At 50.8% G+C, this 19,285-nt stretch overlaps 1 protein-coding gene across 2 annotated transcripts in view; it reads left to right on the top strand.

Moving 5' to 3' along the window:
* Positions 1-19,285, top strand: part of STAM (signal transducing adaptor molecule) — a 247,460-nt gene that overhangs the window by 121,561 nt on the left and 106,614 nt on the right. For both annotated transcript variants that reach the window (XM_078663570.1, XM_078663571.1), the window contains one exon: positions 15,614-15,702. In XM_078663570.1, the coding sequence (XP_078519696.1) occupies positions 15,614-15,702 (89 nt within the window). The remainder of the gene's footprint in view (positions 1-15,613; positions 15,703-19,285) is intronic.

Below are 19,285 nucleotides of genomic sequence, written 5' to 3'. Positions count from 1 at the left end.
CTATGCTAAGCAGTACTTCTTCCCTCGTACTAGACCTAGGTTAGGTACATCGGGGTAGGCGTATTTTAAAAGCACCAGTTGAGTGTTTTAGTCTGTTATTTATGTATGTATTTTTATATGGCTTAGAAACCATACAATGCTCTTACAGTATTATTTCATATTACTGTTTACGCTGTACGCATTATACTTTGCAGTCTGCATAACGATTGTAGCAGTTCACCTCTCTTGCATGAGAAAGAAGACTGTTCAATAAACCTTTTATTGAAAACGCCTGTCTCTATTTCTCTGCAGCTCTGTAGAAACGAAGCATGCACAATTGACTGAGTAAAATAGTTATCTATTGTTTCCACGACTCTGAGAGATATATTCTTATTCTAGGGAAACAAAGTTGTCATGTCTATGCGGCTGTCAGAAACTAATCCCTTCTTGTATATTCTAGAATGTTTCTAGTGACCTGTGAGCTAGCTGGCATTGACCATTAAGTTTAGTATATTCGATAGAGACCTATTGACACAAGTCCTACGTCAAATCTATAGGATATATTATTCCAATATGCAGAGCCTATTGGGAATATAGGAACTACACTACAGTAATGCTCTGGAAGTGGAAGCGTAGTATGCCATGGTATACACACTGGTAATGCTCCGGAATTGGAAGTGTATTGTGCCATGGTAAACACACCGGTAATGCTCTGGAAGTGGAGCATTTCCAGTAATCGGAAGTGGAAGCGTAGTGTGCTATGGTATGCACACCGGTAATGCTTTCGAAGCATAATGTGCCATGGTAAACACACCGGTAATGCTCTGGAAGTGGAAACGTAATGCTCCATGATAAACACAACGGTAATGCTCCAAAAATGGAAATGTAGTGTGCCATGATAAACACACCGGTAATGTTCTGGAAGTGGATGCGTAATGGCCATGGTATACACACAGGTAATGCTCCGGAAGTGGAAGCCTAGTGTGCCATGGTATACACATGGGTAATGCTCCAGAATTAAAAGCCAAGTGTGTCATGGTACACACACTGGTTATGCTCCGGAAGTGGAAGCGTAGTGTGCCATGGTATCCACACCGGTAATGCTCCAGAAGTGGAAGCGTCGTGTCCATGGTATACACATGGGTAATGCTCCAGCAGTAAAAGCCTAATGTGCCATGGTATATGCACTGGTAATGCTCTGGAATTGAAAGCATAGTGTCCATGGTATACATACCGGAAGTGCGGCGGTCTGCTAAGTTGACATGACTATGCCTGCCTTGCAGGTGTGCGCTGCCTTTTTCGATGACTTTTAATTTAATAACGTGCTTGCAATCAAATAAACCAATGGGAGATAGTATGACAAATTAAAAAGTGCGAGAAACAAATAAAGGATTGAACATGGAAAAGAACGACAAGCACAGGCAGCCGCTAAAGTGAAAGTGACCGCGCTATGTTTAATTCGTAACATGATCCACGACACGGGAGGCATGCAGCTGGAAGCCTGAGCTCCGCTGATCACTCCCGACAGCTGGAGCCTGTGGGAGTGCACATTTAGAGAAAAGGTGGGACATGCGCCCGCCTTTGGCCAATTGCGTGCTTTCAATTTTTCATTTCACCACACGCAAAGGCCAATAGAATGTGTAGTAGTTGAAAAACCACACGGAAAAGTTTCGGGGAAGTCTGGAGTGATTCCAAGAGGCCTCCCTATGGAGTAGCACATGCACGCTGCGCTAGGCTCGACCTAAAAATGACGAATACAATTGTCAACTGGCTCAGCCCACAATCTCCTGGAGCTTGCAGAAATAACATTTCAGAAATGCAAAATTGAAGATGAGGATGTCCTAACAAACTGGGTTTCAGTTTGTGAGGAGGTTTACTGGTTTACGCCTTGCCAGTTAGGGGCCCAGCTCGACAGATGAGAAGCACAAAGATTCCAGTATCTTGCAAACTAAAAGTCCTAAAACACAATGTAAATCAAGCTCTAAGGGCATATCAAAAGGCACCAAGCAACAAATGCCTTAAAGCTGAATGGCAAAAGCAGATTAGCCTACAGAAACACAGTTGGTTAAGGAGAGAAGCTGAATACAAAATCTGGGCCAGGCTGTTGCAATGCATCAAAACTAACAGACATTAGAGAGTCTGTAAGACCGTGAACAAGTTAAATGGCCTAACATAAATTGCCTCAACTTCAAACATATCGGAACAGCGCTAGAGTTTCTATCAAACCCCTTCACCTGTGCCTCAATAATGAATTGCATCGAAGCGGACCACCCATGCAGCACTTCGCTTCAGTAGTACCAAAGACCTCTCACTCGGACTACCTAGGGAAACAAGCGGGACTCATCTCAAGCTTAGAAAGACAGCGAATGATCATAGTAAAAACAGTCCCTTGAAGCTGCAAATGGGGATCATTAAAAAACAAATTGCAAAGGGCTGCTGAGCAGGAGCGCCAGGACCCAATGGCATCCCCATGGTGATATTCAAAGATAATGAGGAGTTCTGGGTGGAGAGCATGAAGCCTTTTTTTAATAGCATTATAACAGCCAATTTTATAACAGACCCATGGGAGGGCTTGATTATCTTCCCGATCTATAAAGGAGAGGACCGCTCGCACCCCACTAACTTTCGACTGATAGGCCTCCTCGAATTTGAGTCGAAGTATTGTGTGGGTTGCCTGCTGGAGGAATTAAAGCCCTGGCTGCAGAACAGCAAATAATACCCCTCAACCAAACTGGCTTCGCTACAGATATGGGCACACCCACAAACCTATCAGCCCTTTCATTACTAATTGACCAGAGTAAGCACAATCGCCAGCCTCTCTACCTCTGCTTTATCAACTATAAAGTGCTGTTTGACTATGAGAATCGAAACAAGCTTTGTCAGAAGCTAGTTAGCTGGAACATCACCCGGGGCCTGCTTCAAGCCTTGGTTCTCCACCACACGGATACATTAATCAGGATTGAGCTGGGAGGGGCCCCCACCTGTCCATAACAATTTGACAAGACAAGGCCTAAGGCAGAGGTGTATACTTGCTTCTATTCTCTTAAATCTGTTTTTATCAGATTTACCATAAATTTTAGACCAGTCTATGCACATGCACCAAAAAAAGGGAGTATATATTTGCCAAGCTTGATGTACACCAATGACCTGGTTTTGATTAGCCGCACAAAGATTGGCTTCCAAAGACTCCTGAACACCACATCAGCCTATTCAGTGAAGAACCAAATGGAAATAAACTTGAAAAAAACAAAACCCATGCTTATACAACTAGCTCCATGACATGCCACCTGGAAACAGCAATACTTGATTCAACTACAGAATATAAATATCTTTGATTACTATTCAACAGACTGGGATCTTTAAGCAGCACAAAGAGTGCTTTCTTCTAGAAGTCAATTTACCTACTGATGGCTTTTCATCAACTCAGAGACAAAACTGCCAGACCATTGTTTACTCCACTCCTGCAAATAATTTAGGCAAAACTGCTATCACCTCTACCATACGGTAGGAAGGCCTTAAGGGGAAGAAATGTTCTCCTCCTGGATAAGATCATAGCCAAAACTTTTCGATCCCTAATCCGTTTGTCTTGGGATACGTCGGCTCCCCAGGTTAGGCTGGAATTCGGCCTAACAAAACAAATCTTGCCTAGGAAAAGGGTGTGTATTAAATGCTGCTTTAAGCTAAAAAAAGGCCGGTATGCAGACTCTGAACTACCATCTATGTCAGCAAATTGGCTGAAGAGCCCATTCACCAGCTACAGGCTTCCTCGCATCTTCATTGGCAACTCTTAGTCTAAACTCTCTGTGGGAAACACAGTTCAGCTATTTTTAATCTAAAAACCTTAGTGAACAAGCTAATTTAGCGAGTCTCAATGTTGATTGATTAAGAAGCATTCTCCAAGTGACACCTCGCTTGGATATGACAATAGCCAGCTACACCACGTTGAAACCCCAACCATACCTCTACTCCGGGTTTAATGCTTACATCAAAGGAGATTCCTGAAATATGTTTGGGGGCCTTCCCTCACTTTTACACCTGCCGCCATGGCAACGAGACAATGGCAGGGGGCTGTTCTGGTTATGCGGTCAAGATCCCGAAACAATGCTCCTTATAATGTGCATGTGCAATTCCACACATGAGGATCACTAAATCATATTAAAATGCCGTTATAGCCTGTTTTATTCCAAGGCCCACACAGCTGAACTGCTAGATGGTAAAATACCTTCAGAGAGTTGCGCAGAACCTTGAAAAAAACTGCTTTTGAGATCAAGGCCTACAGCCCTCTCCGCCAGGCTCATAACGAAGGAGCTTGGCAGCCGAGCTCTGTTTGACCAAGACTATTGATGCCCTGCGTTCTCACTCTAATAAACTGTCATTTTAATAACATTTGCACTGGGACGATCGCACTCTGCACTTCTCTTCCCTAAGGAACAATGTTTTGCCGCTGTCATACAGTATGATCTTCGCTCCGGTGAACACTGCTTGTATGACCTGACCCTAAGATGGTGTCCTTCTGTGAAGTGCGGGGAGCGCTTCTCCTTCCCTTACTGGTCTCCGTGCTGGAATCCTATGGTTCTGGACAACTGCCTGTTTTTTGTAGGGTATGAACTATATACATGATATACAGTATCTTTCTCATTCCGGCGAGCTTTGCTTGTACCACCCTTGAGTGCAACACCACCTGGCTGAACTATGGCAAGAATGTGCTGCTCTGTAAATATGTCATCTATAATTGTCCAAGCCTAATCGCTGATAAAATGTAATCCTTAGTGAATTTGCTGTTTGTGTGTGTGAGGTGGAGACAATTACATCGCGGGCAGAGCCTGAGCCAAAAGGGCTATAGAAAGCAGCAGAACAGCTTTTCAGCGCAAGATGGATGGTTCCCAATCGCTTGTGGCGCTGAGGAAGGCAAAAGAATTGCCGAAATGCATTCGCCTGTGATCTGTGGACATTAAATGCCTCCAACAATGTCCCCAGGTGTGGCCTTCGCTCTTTCTTTGGAGGAGATGGTACAGATACTTTATGCGCGTGTCAGAGGCGCATTATGAAGGCCCCCGCTTCACCAAAGCGGCCCAGACATTCTTTGACAACGCTTCGGCATGTAACCCCCAAGGTATTGGATTTCGTCTGGGCCCGCCTCGTTGCACAAAGAGAGAAAGAGCGGTTGTGAGGACATTGTCCTGGCAGTGGGCGACGTGCACGGTCATGATTGCCCCCGCAAAGTATTGGACTTGAGCACTGTGGCTGAAGCGGTTCTGGGGCATAAGGAGACTTTTAATTTTCCACTTCAAGGCAGATTGGACACCATCGGCGCAATCCTGCTTTGCTATCCGACCATTTGGTCGGAATTCCACTCCACCTTTTCCTGCATGCAAGGCTTTGCATGCTGGTACCTGCAGTTCTGGACTACGCCCGGATTGCTATGCTGGTACCTGCAGTTCTGGACTACACCCGGATTGCAAACAGGTGGAGATAATTACATCGCAGGCGGAGCCTGAGCCAAAAGGGCTATAGAAAGCAGCAGAACAGCTTTTCAGCGCAAGATGGAGGGTTCCCAATCGCTTGTGGCGCTGAGGAAGGCAAAAGAATTGCCGAAATGCATTCGCCTGTGATCTGTGGACAATAAATGCCTCCAACAATGTCCCCAGGTGTGGCCTTCGCTCTTTCTTTGGAGGAGATGGTACAGATACTTTATGCGCGTGTCAGAGGCGCATTATGAAGGCCCCCGCTTCACCAAAGCGGCCCGGACATTCTTTGACAACGCTTCGGCATGTAACCCCCAAGGTATTGGATTTCGTCTGGGCCCGCCTCGGTGCACAAAGAGAGAAAGAGCGGTTGTGAGGACATTGTCCTGGCAGTGGGCGACGTGCACGGTCATGATTGCCCCCGCAAAGTATTGGACTTGAGCACTGTGGCTGAAGCGGTTCTGGGGCATGAGGAGACTTTTAATTTTCCAATACAAGGCAGATTGGACACCATCTGCGCAATCCTGCTTCGCTATCCGACCATTTGGTCGGAATTCCACTCCACCTTTTCCTGTATGCAAGGCTTTGCATGCTGGTACCTGCAGTTCTGGACTACGCCCGGATTGCTATGCTGGTACCTGCAGTTCTGGACTACACCCGGATTGCAAACAGGTGGAGATAATTACATCGCGGGCGGAGCCTGAGCCAAAAGGGCTATAGAAAGCAGCAGAACAGCTTTTCAGCGCAAAATGGAGGGTTCCCAATCGCTTGTGGCGCTGAGGAAGGCAAAAGAATTGCCGAAATGCATTCGCCTGTGATCTGTGGACAATAAATGCCTCCAACAATGTCCCCAGGTGTGGCCTTCGCTCTTTCTTTGGAGGAGATGGTACAGATATATATATATATATACATATATATATATATATATATATATATATATATATATATATATATATATATATATATGTATATATATATATATGTATATATATATCCATTAGTATATGCAATAGACCTTTGTACTTACTACCATTCTTATGTGATTTTAGAGTTTATCTGTGTCTATCTATTCCTTGACTGACTTTACAGCTTGTACATTTGCATTTTTTCCCTCCTTTCACTCCACTTGTATATATAACTCCAACCACTAGTATATGTAGTATACCTTTGTACTTACTACCATTCCTATGTGATTTTAGAGTTTATCTGTTTGTATATCTTCCTTTAGTGACTTTACAACTTTTACATTTGCAATTTCTTCCCTCCTTTTGCTCCACTTGTACATTTGCAATTCTTTTCCTGTTTATATCTCTTATGTAACTCATGTAATCAAAAATCCATATGTAACGCAACTGGTTCCTTTGTAAAGCGCTCTGACACCTTCGGGTAATGTTTGCGCTACATAAAATCGCAATAAATAAATACAAAAATAAATAAATAAAAAATACCTCTGCACAATCCCACAGCCACGTTAACATTCTAATGAGAACATGTAGTACTTTATATGTGTTCCAAGGTCTTTTTTTTTTTTATCTATCACAAATGAATGAGAACCGTTTTGCAATAACAAAGGTTGTTCTGTAAACATTTTTAATTCTCTATTTTAATATTTTCTCTGGTTTTATTGCTGGTGTAATGATTTTAAAACTACGCACTTTATAAATAAACTTTATTTTCAGCTTTGTATTTGGTTTCTCAGTTTTCGGTTTTCATTAATTCACATACATCACTCAGAACGGATCATATGCTTTTTAACTTTTAATGTTTCTCATTACATAGACATGTTAGGCAGAATTTGGTGTGACGGGTGCTGCAACACTATTGTGAAATGGAAAGATCAGACTAAAGTCCGGAAAACCATGCCTATGATAGGATGTTGAGGGTGCTTCTCTGCATTAGGGGCATGCTGGACTGTTCAACCACTCTGATATGCAGTTACAAAGTGTTCAGGATCCCCACACGCAGCAGGGAATTATTCTAATAATTATGACTTCGAGGACAACCCTAAAATGTAATATAGACACAAAAGCAACAATTTCTTCCTCACTTGCCCTGCTATGTATGCTGGGATAGAGTAGCTGCTAGGTACCTTACTGTTGGAAAGGCGACCCCCGGGGAGACAGAAGGTGTCTGACTGTTCGCCCCGAGACCCACCTCTCCTTTTGGAACAGGCCGAGCGCCGTAGGGAGGCCTCCTTGGCGAGGCTTCTCTCCTACAATCGTAACAGCCGAGCAATCACACTACTTACAGATAGACGCCACACAGGAAGGATATTCACAAGAATCTTTATATAAGTAATCAAAGCAAGGTCTTGGCAGGATAGCGGGCAAGGATCGAGGGATCCGTAAAGTCGTGGTCTCGGGAAAAGGGGGTAGCGGGACAGTCTTGGCACCCACTGGTGCGTGGATAGTTCAAGGGGTCAGGCCGCGACAGCGTCAGCAGGGCCTCGAAGGTGGTTCAGCTTGGTCAGGCCGCGACAGCGTCAGCAGGGCCTCGACGGTAGTTCCGCTTGGTCAGGCCGCGACAGCGTCAGCAGGGCCTCGAAGGTAGTTCAGCTTGGTCAGGCCGCGACAGCGTCAGCAGGGCCTCGAAGGTAGTTCAGCTTGGTCAGGCCGCGACAGCGTCAGCAGGGCCTCGAAGGTAGTTCAGCTTGGTCAGGCCGCGACAGCGTCAGCAGGGCCTCGAAGGTGGTTCAGTTTGGTCAGGCCGCGACAGTGTCAGCAGGGCCTCGAAGTTCCAGGTGCAAGAGTTCGGATCAGGATCAGCCGCTACGAGGTCAGCAGGGCTTCGACTCCAGATACAACTGCCGTCCTAATCCAGGGCTGGCCCAGATATAGGACTGGAGGGCTTTGATGTCCGGACCCTCGCGCCTGGGGGTCAGAGGGGCCGGGATGAAGGTGTCCAGACACCCAGCAGGGGGGTGGAGCCAGCGCCCAGGGAGGCTGGAGGGCGATTGATACCAGGCGTCCGGGGGCGGCTGGAGGCCCATCGAAACTCTCCTCCTCCGGGATCTTGTCGAGTGGCCACTTTACCACCTAGGAGGATCTTGGTGCCTCAATGTCGGGGCTTTGCCGGGGCCGGGGCCCGGGATGGTTGCGGCCACGTGTTCGGGTCGTGATGGCCCCGAGATGGAGCCGGCTGGAAAGGGTGGCCTGGTCAGGTTGCCAGGCTGGCAGCGTTGGCGAGCAGGTTCCGCCGGGGTACCCGGGAGGGGTTGTAGGTGGCCGGGGAGGCTGCTCTCGCCGATGGTTCGTGAATGTGCGTGTCAGGGGGGTCGATAGTAGGTAAATGGAGGGCCGATGTCGTCCTGGGCCCTCCATGCGGAAGGGGTCGGACCACGCCACGAGGCCGTGTCCAACACACGTCCCCTCCAGCTGAAGGCGGGGAGAGTCACCCATCTTCCTGGGGGCTCTCCTCGTCGAGGCGGAAAAACCGGGACAGGCCGTCAGCGTTGGCGTGGTCGCTGCCAGGGCGATGCTCCACAGTGAAATCCATGCCTTGGAGGGAGATGGACCATCGCAACAGTTTCGGATTTTCGCCACGCATCTGCATCAGCCACCTTAAGGGCCGGTGGTCAGTCTGCACCCGGAAGTGGGTGCCGAAGAGGTAGGGCCTGAGTTTCTTGAGGGCCCACACGACAGCGAAGGCCTCTCTCTCGATGGTGCTCCATCGCTGTTCTCGGGCCAGCAGCCGCCGGCTGATGAAGGCCACAGGATGGTCAGTTCCCTCGGAGTCAATTTGCGACAGGACCGCCCCGATGCCGTGTTCCGAGGCGTCGGTCTGGACCACAAACTCTCGGCTGTAGTCGGGGGCCTGGAGCACAGGGGCGGTACACATGGCTGCTTTCAAGGTCTCGAAGGCCACCTGACACGCGGGTGTCCACTGCACTTTCTGGGGCCGGTTCTTCGAGGTCAGTTCCGTGAGGGGCCCCACAATACTCCCATAGTTCTTGATAAAACGCCAATAGTACCCAGTGAGCCCCAGGAAGGCTCGGGCGGCGGTCTGGTTGACCGGGGGCTCCCAGGCTACGATGGTGTCGATCTTGGGTTGGTGGGGAGCCACTTGGCCACTCCCCACTTGGTGTCCCAGATAGGTCACGGACCCTTGGCCTATCTGGCATTTGCTGGCCTTCACAGTTAGCCCGGCCCGGCGGAGGGCTGTCAGGACTTCCCAGAGGTGTTTCAGGTGCTCAGCCCAGTGGAGGCTGTAGACCGCAATGTCGTCTAGGTAGGCGGCACTGAAGTCTTCTAGCCCCGCCAGTACTTTGTTTACTAGTCTCTGGAAGGTGGCCGGGGCGTTTTTCATGCCGAAGGGCATCACTTTGAACTGGAAGTGGCCGTCGGGTGTGGAGAAGGCTGATCGCTCCTCTGCGCCAGGGGTGAGGCCGATCTGCCAATACCCGGCGGTGAGGTCGAAGGTACTGAGGTACTTGGCGACCCCCAGGCGGTCGATCAGTTCATCGGCCCGGGGGAGGGGATGGGCGTCGGTTCTTGTAACCGCATTCAGTCCCCGGTAGTCGACGCAAAACCGGAGTTCTGGCGGGGTGCCAGGTGCGGCGGCCTTGGGGACCAGGACAACTGGGCTGGCCCAGGGACTGTCGGAGGGTTCGACCACCCCCAGGGCCAGCATCTTGGTAACTTCCGTCTGGATGCAGGCCCGAACTCGGTCGGGGACCCGGTAGGCCCGGTGTCGTACTGGCTGATTGTCCCCGGTGTCGACATCGTGGACACACCATTGGGTAACCCCGGGGGTGAGGGAGAACAGATCTGTGAATTGTCAGTCTCGGCGCTGTGCGGGGGTCAGGTCGGGAAAGAGAGAGATCCCTTCGACGGAGCCGTCCTTCTCAGTGCACTTTAGGAGGTCGGGCAAGGGCTCGGAGTCGTCTTCGGTCCCATCGTCGGTAGCTAGCAGCAGGCTCAGTTCTGTGCGGGCGAAATGAGGCTTGAGCCGGTTGGCGTGCAGAACCCGGAGGGGGTTCCGAGGAGACTCCATGTCCACGAGGTAAGTGACGGGGCTCTTGCGCTCGATCACCTTGAAGGGCCCCGACCATTTGTCCTGGAGGGCACATGGTACGACCGGGGACATGACCCAGACCCGCTGGCCCGGCTCGAACTCGATGGAGGAGGAGTTCTGGTCATACCAGCGTTTCATGTCCTCCTGACTGGCCTCTAGGTTGGCCTCCGCAAGGGCCCGGAACTTCCGAGTCTGGTTTCGGAGGGTCAGGAGGTACCGGTAGACATCCGGTGGTGCGTCTTGGACTGTAGTTTCCCAGCCTTCTTTGACCAGGCTGAGCGGACCTCGGACAGGGTGTCCGTACAAGAGTTCAAAGGGGCTGAACCCCAGGGATTTCTGGGGTACCTCCCGATAGGCAAAGAGGAGGCAGGGCAGCAGGACATCCCATTTGCGTCGTAGTGGCTCTTCTAGGCCCTGGATCATCCCCTTGAGAGTCCGGTTGAACCGCTCCACAAGTCCATTCCCTTGGGGATGATACGGGGTGGTGAACTTATATGTGACCCCGCACTGTTGCCACAGGGACCGCATATACTTTGATATAAAGTTGGTGCCCCGATCGCTCACGACCTCTCGGGGGAATCCTACTCGGGAGAAGATCCCCATCAGGGCTCGCCCCACCACGGGAGCGGTGATGGTTCTGAGGGGGATGGCCTCAGGATAGCGGGTGGCGTGGTCCACCAGGACAAGTATGAAGCGATGCCCTGGCGAGGTTTGAGGGTCCAGGGGCCCCACAATGTCTATTCCCACTCGCTCGAAGGGGGTGGTCACTACTGGAAAAGGTTGGAGCGGGGCCTTCACCTTCCCCCCGCTCTTTCCGCTGGCTTGGCATGTCGGGCAGGTGCGGCAGTGATTATGTACATCGTTGCGCATTTTGGGCCAGTAAAAATGGGTCACCAGGCGGCTGTAAGTTTTGTCCTGCCCCAGGTGCCCGGCGAGGGGCACATCGTGCGCCAGGTTCAAAAGGAAGTCTCTGAATCGCAGGGGAACCACTAGCACTCTGCTGGCCCCCAGCTCGGCAATTTTCTGTTCACTGTATAGGAGGTCGTGGTCCCAGTAGACCCAGTGGGACCCGGAGGTGTCCCCGGTAGCTTGGGCAGCGGCTTGTTGGCGGGTCCCCTCGAGGGAAGGGCAGGTCTTCTGTTCCTGCCGAAACTGTTCTCGGGTGGGACCACCCTCTTGGCGCCATTGGGCGAGTTCGGGGATGTCGCTGAGCTCATGGTGGTTTCCGGGCTCCGATGGCCTGGTCTCGGAGTCGCATTCTTCATGGATGGCAGGGGGTGGTGGCTCGGGCCACTCCGGCTCTTCGGTCGGGGTGGCCTCGGTCGCTGCCGGGGCTCGGGCCGCCATAGATCGGGTCGTCGCACAGACACACTCGGGTAGTCCCATCATTCCTAGGTGCTCTCGCCGCACGACTTGGGCCCAGGGAGAGCTCTCGAGGTCGTTCCCAAGGAGGCAGTCCACGGGGGCGTCGTCCCGGACAGTCACCTTGAGGGTGCCCAACACCCCCCCCCATTCGAAGGGAATTCAGGCCATCTGGCATAGAGTTTCAGAGTTGTCGGCGGCCCTCACGGGGCATCGTACGTTCGGGATGATCTGTTCGGGGGTCACCAAGTGGCAGCGGACGGCCGTCACACTGGCTCCTGTGTCTCGGAGGGCTTCGGTCCGTCGTCCGTTGATGTGTACCCACTGACGATATTTTCGAGTGTTGCTCGGTAGCGGGGCCTGGGGGACCAGGTCTCTATTGCCCAGGCAGGCTAGGGCCATGGCGGCCGGTTCATACTCGGTTTGACCTTCCTCGTAGACCTCTACGTCTTCTTCTCCCTCCTCTCCCAGGGCTGCAGCAGCGAACTGGCGGGTCGGAGGCCCAGTGGTGCCGGGGCGCTGGTTCATGGGGCAGATGGGGTCATTGGCATAGCGACCGGTCCGCTGGCATCTGTGGCAAGTAATGTTCGGGTGGGGCCCCGGCCGTGCTGGGGGGGGTCCCTCCTCTGATCAGGGACGGCGAAGGGTTATTCGGGGGGGACCCCTGAGGGGGGCCCCGGCCCGGGGCCGGCGGGAAGCTTCGGCTCTGGTTCTGTCCTCCTCCGCCTCCACGCTGGCGGGGGTGCCCCCGGCCGCCCTGTCCTGTTTCTCCTATCGGTGTTCGGGGGACCCGGGTGCTCACCCATCGATCCGCCTCGACGGCGAGTTTCCGGGGCTCGGTTAGCTTGCTGTCGAGCAGATGCTGTCTGAGCTCGACAAAGCAGTTGTTGGAGAGGTGTTCCCAAACGATGAGGTCGAACAGCTGCTCGTAGGTGGACACTTTGCTGCCCTTTATCCATCCTTCCAGGGCCCTGCTATAAAAGTTCACGTACTCGACCCACGTGGTACCGGGGATTTTCTTGCAGTCTCTGAATCTCTGCCGGTACATCTCGGGGGTGAGGCCATACCGGACGAGCAGGGCGTCCTTCATGTGGTCATAGGAGGACATTACGTCGTCGGCCAGCTCCAGCAGGGTGTCTCTTCCTTCGCTGACGAATCTCCCCCATAAGCCGGCACCCCAGTCTTTTCGCGGAATGCGGTGCGCGGTCATGGCAACTTCGTACGCCTTGAACCATTGCTGGATATCGTCATTCTTGTAGTATTCCTTGACGATATCCTTCGGGATGTGGACCTTTGGGTCGGCAGGAGGTGGAGAGTTCCGGGCTACCGCGGCGCCAGCCTCTTCGAGTTTGGCTTTGATCTCTAGTTCTTTGAGGCCACGCTCGTGTTCGTATGCGAGTTTTTTTTCTTCCAATTCTCTTTGCCGCCGCCTTTCTTCCAGATCTCCCTCTAATCGCAGTTGTTCAAGGGCCATTTTCTTTTCTGCTAATTGGAAGTCTCCGTCCAGCCGGAGTCGGGCGAGCTCTAGTTCATGGAGCCGACTCCTCTCTCGCTCCCGGGCGTCTTCGTGGGAGAGGCCCGGGTCCCTGTTGGCGGTTCTTTCCTCTATGGGGGCTATGACGGTACTCACGGGTACTTCTCGGACAATGTCATCGTTCGTTTGGGGTGGGGTCTCTCTGGTCTCCACCCAGGTTTGCAGCGCTTCTTTGAAATCATCCTTTGTGCTTAGTCCGGTGGTAGCGATACCCAAGTCTTTGCAAAATTGTTTAAGTTCTTTATGGGTATACTCCTCTAACAGGTCTTTCTGGAATTCTGCAGTGGTTCCGGCTTCCTTAGTAGTCATCGTGGCTGTGGGTCTCTGTCAGTAGTGACGTGTTACTCGCGGTACGATTTGCGCGGGCTCGGATCCCGTCGCTTGCCACCAATGTTGGAAAGGCGACCCCCGGGGAGACAGAAGGTGTCTGACTGTTCGCCCCGAGACCCACCTCTCCTTTTGGAACAGGCCGAGCGCCGTAGGGAGGCCTCCTTGGCGAGGCTTCTCTCCTACAATCGTAACAGCCGAGCAATCACACTACTTACAGATAGACGCCACACAGGAAGGATATTCACAAGAATCTTTATACAAGTAATCAAAGCAAGGTCTTGGCAGGATAGCGGGCAAGGATCGAGGGATCCGTAAAGTCGTGTCCTCGGGAAAAGGGGGTAGCGGGACAGTCTTGGCACCCACTGGTGCGTGGATAGTTCAAGGGGTCAGGCCGCGACAGCGTCAGCAGGGCCTCGACGGTAGTTCCGCTTGGTCAGGCCGCGACAGCGTCAGCAGGGCCTCGAAGGTAGTTCAGCTTGGTCAGGCCGCGACAGCGTCAGCAGGGCCTCGAAGGTAGTTCAGCTTGGTCAGGCCGCGACAGCGTCAGCAGGGCCTCGAAGGTAGTTCAGCTTGGTCAGGCCGCGACAGCGTCAGCAGGGCCTCGAAGGTGGTTCAGTTTGGTCAGGCCGCGACAGCGTCCGCAGGGCCTCGAAGGTTCCAGGTGCAAGAGTTCGGATCAGGATCAGCCGCTACGAGGTCAGCAGGGCTTCGACTCCAGATACAACTGCCGTCCTAATCCAGGGCTGGCCCAGATATAGGACTGGAGGGCTTTGATGTCCGGACCCTCGCGCCTGGGGGGTCAGAGGGGCCGGGATGAAGGTGTCCAGACACCCAGCAGGGGGGTGGAGCCAGCGCCCAGGGAGGCTGGAGGGCGATTGATACCAGGCGTCCGGGGGCGGCTGGAGGCCCATCGAAACTCTCCTCCTCCGGGATCTTGTCGAGTGGCCACTTTACCACCTAGGAGGATCTTGGTGCCTCAATGTCGGGGCTTTGCTGGGGCCGGGGCCCGGGATGGTTGCGGCCACGTGTTCGGGTCGTGATGGCCCCGAGATGGAGCCGGCCGGAAAGGGTGGCCTGGTCAGGTTGCCAGGCTGGCAGCGTTGGCGAGCAGGTTCCGCCGGGGTACCCGGGAGGGGTTGTAGGTGGCCGGGGAGGCTGCTCTCGCCGATGGTTCGTGAATGTGCGTGTCAGGGGGGTCGATAGTAGGTAAATGGAAGGCCGATGTCGTCCTGGGCCCTCCATGCGGAAGGGGTCGGACCACGCCACGAGGCCGTGTCCAACACTTACGCTGCGGGTGTCTGCATTTATACAGAAGTGCAGACATAGGAGCACCATTGTCTCCTTTGTTTTTTCTTTTTGAAGAGTAAATGTGGAGTGGGGCTTAGTTTCAACAAATGCACTTTAACAGTGATGATTTTGGTTTTAATTCACCTTTTTTAAACGAGAAAAGGGAAAAGATAATACGTTCTCTCCTATTGGTAAGTTTTCTTTGCAGAATTTTCAAAAATAAAAAGGTCTATGTTTGAAATGTGTGCTGGGTTCTGCTTGTGCATCGTTCTTTGACTGTTCATGAAAGAGACTATATAGGAAATAGGATGTCAACAACTTGTGTTTAATTCCTATTATTTGTGTGTTGTATGCAGAATTCCTCTGTTTGAATATCCCTGTTAACTATAATATTTATTTGTGGCACATCTCTGCGATAACTGAAAATAATTACTCTCTTACTTCTTTGAGACTCCCATAGTAAATTGGGCTAATGTATCCCCAGTGTGAACACATTGGTACTTGGTTTTTTGCACAAGAATAAAAGCTAACGAAACCTAAAATACATACAAAAAATAATTTCTTTTCAGAACTGTTTTGCAAATTTCATTGCAAGCACAGTATTGAGCATGTTACTAAAGAATGTTATTTATATATTTTACAGTAAAAGCTGAAAAGAAGACAGTTCAATTCAGCGATGACGTTCAAGTAGAAACTATAGAGCCGGAGCCTGAACTTGTTTTCATTGATGAAGTAAGTATAATAACCAGAGTTAAATGTATCTGCTTCTCACTAAGAACAGATTCACATGCTGCTTTATCTTCATAAATGCTAAAAAGAAGAGACTACAGTGCCAAGTGCTGTTTGTGACCTGTGCCGTTTAACAGTATCTGAACAAAGGTCTTTGCACTGTGCAGCCAGAGTTGTCCACCTGTCCAACACTTGTAATCGGAGTCTGTGTTGTCTACGAGCCCGCATTATTTTTTTATTGATCCTCAAGTAGAGAACACATGTTGTGTTGTATTATAGTGTACTCATGAATCATAAAGTGGGGAGAAGGAAAAAACATATGTGATCCAACCAATTTCCTTGGATTGTAATCTCATAAATCAATTAGGGAGGGTGGATCACTTGTCCTGCTAACCTGGGTTTTCAGGTCGCTGGGATGTCCCTCGGTAAAAAACCCTCATACACGTGAGTGAATGTTTTCTCTGGTAGCGGTATATCTTGGTTCTCCGCTCTAACACTCTCGCGTCTGCATAATCACTGGGTTAGTTGTTATGCAGCCTCCGCCAGGAGGTGATAACGCAAGGTTAAAAGCAGTAGTGTCCAGTGACAAAAGGTGAATGTGAAGTTAAAATAACTCGGACAGCCAGAGTGAAAATGTATTATACTGGATTCGAGTTAGGGGTGAAAATCTGTGAGATATGCGTCAAGAGAATGATTAAGGTTCTCACGCTATCAATTTTCGTGCATTAAAAGGTCGACTAGTTTCAGCCTCAGTTGCCTAGGGAGGTCGGTAGGCTTTCTTCAGGACCATGTGATATACGTGTAGCAGAGCGACTTGTTAGTCCTTTGCTGGTTGAAGGTCAATCTTGTGCCTTCGCGCACATTGTTCTGCGCTTCCTCGGGTAACAGGGAGTCGGGGGTAGGGGGCTCTCTCTGTGGTCCCACGCTGCCCGCACCACTTGTGCTGACTCTGCCGTCCTGTACCCGGTACAAGTCGCTCTGCTACACGTATATCACATGTTCCTGAAGAAAGCCTACCGTCCTTCTTTTTGCCAGCTGCCTGGCAATTAGGCCTTGCATGCGTTTTTTTTTTTTTTTTAGAAGTGAGCACGCAATAGGCCATAGGTGGTAGAGTAGCTCCGCCTATTGCATATTGTGTGCGGTCACGCGCACGACAAGGCCATATATCTTAAATTATCTCGGCGTCACGGCCGAGATAATTGAAAACATATGCCTGCAGTGGCGCGCGCGCGAGGCCGAGGTTTTATTTTTTTATTTTGTGCGTTCAGTGTTTTACATAGGCCACTTGTGTAAAAGCTGTATCTATTCAGAGGTGAAGCGCGGGTACAGCTGGGGGAATCAAGAATCCCGTCATGTATTTCCACGTGCAGGGTAATTGTTCCGGCCTTTGTAATAGAGTGAGCAGTCCAATGCATCGGAGACTTTCCGAAACATGCTGTTACAGCCTACAGGGCAAGGCATTCATTAGAAGCGCGGGCACATTTATGGGTGTAGATAAAATGTTTTCATGCATTGCTTAAGCACATAAAGTATTCTTGTTAGGGCTATTATGCAACTGCATGTTTCACACTCAGGACTTGAAAAAAGACAACTGTAATCATCGGGAAAACATGCACGTGTAGCAGTCGGTAAGGCCAAGCTGCCTAAATCATGACCGTACATTACTAATAAAGACATGTCATCCTTTAGGAATCCCAATAAAATCCTCTCGTCTCCTATCTTTCTCCTAGGCACCGGAAGCGCAGGAGTCTTTATTTCTCCTTAAGCTAGACTTTGGGTGTCTCCTTTCTCACTGTCACTCCCACGCCGTTTGTGCATTGGTACTCAAATGCTTAAACAGATGGTCTCCACTGATAATGATTTCTTTACCTCGAGAAAGGTATATGCATTTGAATAGGAATATGTGAAGCAAACACGCAAGGTTTCCCCTTTCTTTGAAAACGATCATTAAAAACAGCAGGAAGTTGGTTTATCTCTGCTACTTTACCTACGCTGCGCTGTACATTGAGAGCAAATTAATTTCTCATTCTGTCGGTATAGTAAATAGCTGTAATTTTTAAATAGATGTGATGTAAAATAGGACAATGATGCAATTATTAGCCTCCTTCCCCCATTCCCCGTCACATCTTTCTTCTTAATTTGGTTGGAACCATGACCCGCCCCCCCATTACTGTTCTACAGTGAGTGCAGAGTGAGTGCGAGAGTGACAGTGAGTGCAGAGTGAGTGCGAGAGTGACAGTGAGTGCGAGAGTGACAGTGAGTGCAGAGTGAGTGTGAGAGTAGAGTGAGTGCAGAATGAGTGCGAGAGTGACTGAGTGCAGCGTGAGTGCGAAAGTGACTGTGAGTGCAGAGTGAGTGCAGCGTGAGTGCGAAAGTGACTGTGAGTGCAGAGTGAGTGCAGCGTGAGTGCGAGAGTGACAGTGAGTGCAGCGTGAGTGCGAGAGTGACAGTGAGTGCAGAGTGAGTGCGAGAGTGACAGTGAGTGCAGAGTGAGTGCGAGAGTGATAGTGAGTGCAGAGTGAGTGCAGAGTGAGTGCGAGAGTGATAGTGAGTGCGAGAGTGATAGTGAGTGCGAGAGTGACAGTGAGTGCGAGAGTGACAGTGAGTGCGAGAGTGACAGTGAGTGCAGAGTGACAGTGAGTGCAGAGTGACAGTGAGTGCAGAGTGACAGTGAGTGCAGAGTGACAGTGAGTGCATAGTGATTGCCAGGGTGACTGTGAGTGCAGAGTGACTGTGAGTGCAGAGTGAGTGCAAGAGTGACTGTGAGTGCAGAGTGAGTGCAAGAGTGACTGTGAGTGCAGAGTGAGTGCAAGAGTGACTGTGAGTGCAAGAGTGACTGTGAGTGCAGAGTGAGTGCGAGAGTGACTGTGAGTGCAGAGTGAGTGCAAGAGTGAGTGACTGTGAGTGCAGAGTGAGTGCGAGAGTGACTGTGAGTGCAGAGTGAGTGCAAGAGTGACTGTGAGTGCAGAGTGAGTGCGAGAGTGACTGTGAGTGCAGAGTGACTGAGTGCAGAGTGAGTGCGAGAGTGACTGTGAGTGCAGAGTGAGTGCAAGAGTGAGTGTGACTGTGAGTGCAGAGTGAGTGCGAGAGTGACTGTGAGTGCAGAGTGAGTGCAAGAGTGACTGTGAGTGCAGAGTGAGTGCGAGAGTGACTGAGTGCAGAGTGAGTGCAAGAGTGACTGTGAGTGCAAGAGTGACTGTGAGTGCAGAGTGAGTGCGAGAGTGACTGTGAGTGCAGAGTGAGTGCAAGAGTGAGTGTGACTGTGAGTGCAGAGTGAGTGCGAGAGTGACTGTGAGTGCAGAGTGAGTGCAAGAGTGACTGTGAGTGCAGAGTGAGTGCGAGAGTGACTGTGAGTGCAGAGTGACTGAGTGCAGAGTGAGTGCGAGAGTGACTGTGAGTGCAGAGTGAGTGCAAGAGTGAGTGTGACTGTGAGTGCAGAGTGAGTGCGAGAGTGACTGTGAGTGCAGAGTGAGTGCAAGAGTGACTGTGAGTGCAGAGTGAGTGCGAGAGTGACTGAGTGCAGAGTGAGTGCAAGAGTGACTGTGAGTGTGAGTGCAGAGTGAGTGCAGAGTGACTGTGAGTGCAT

This window comes from Lissotriton helveticus, chromosome 10, assembly GCF_964261635.1.
Source record: "Lissotriton helveticus chromosome 10, aLisHel1.1, whole genome shotgun sequence".
Lineage (NCBI taxonomy): Eukaryota > Metazoa > Chordata > Amphibia > Caudata > Salamandridae > Lissotriton > Lissotriton helveticus.
The sequence above is the reverse complement of the archived record's forward strand: the minus strand, read 5'-3'. Positions and strand labels throughout refer to the sequence as shown.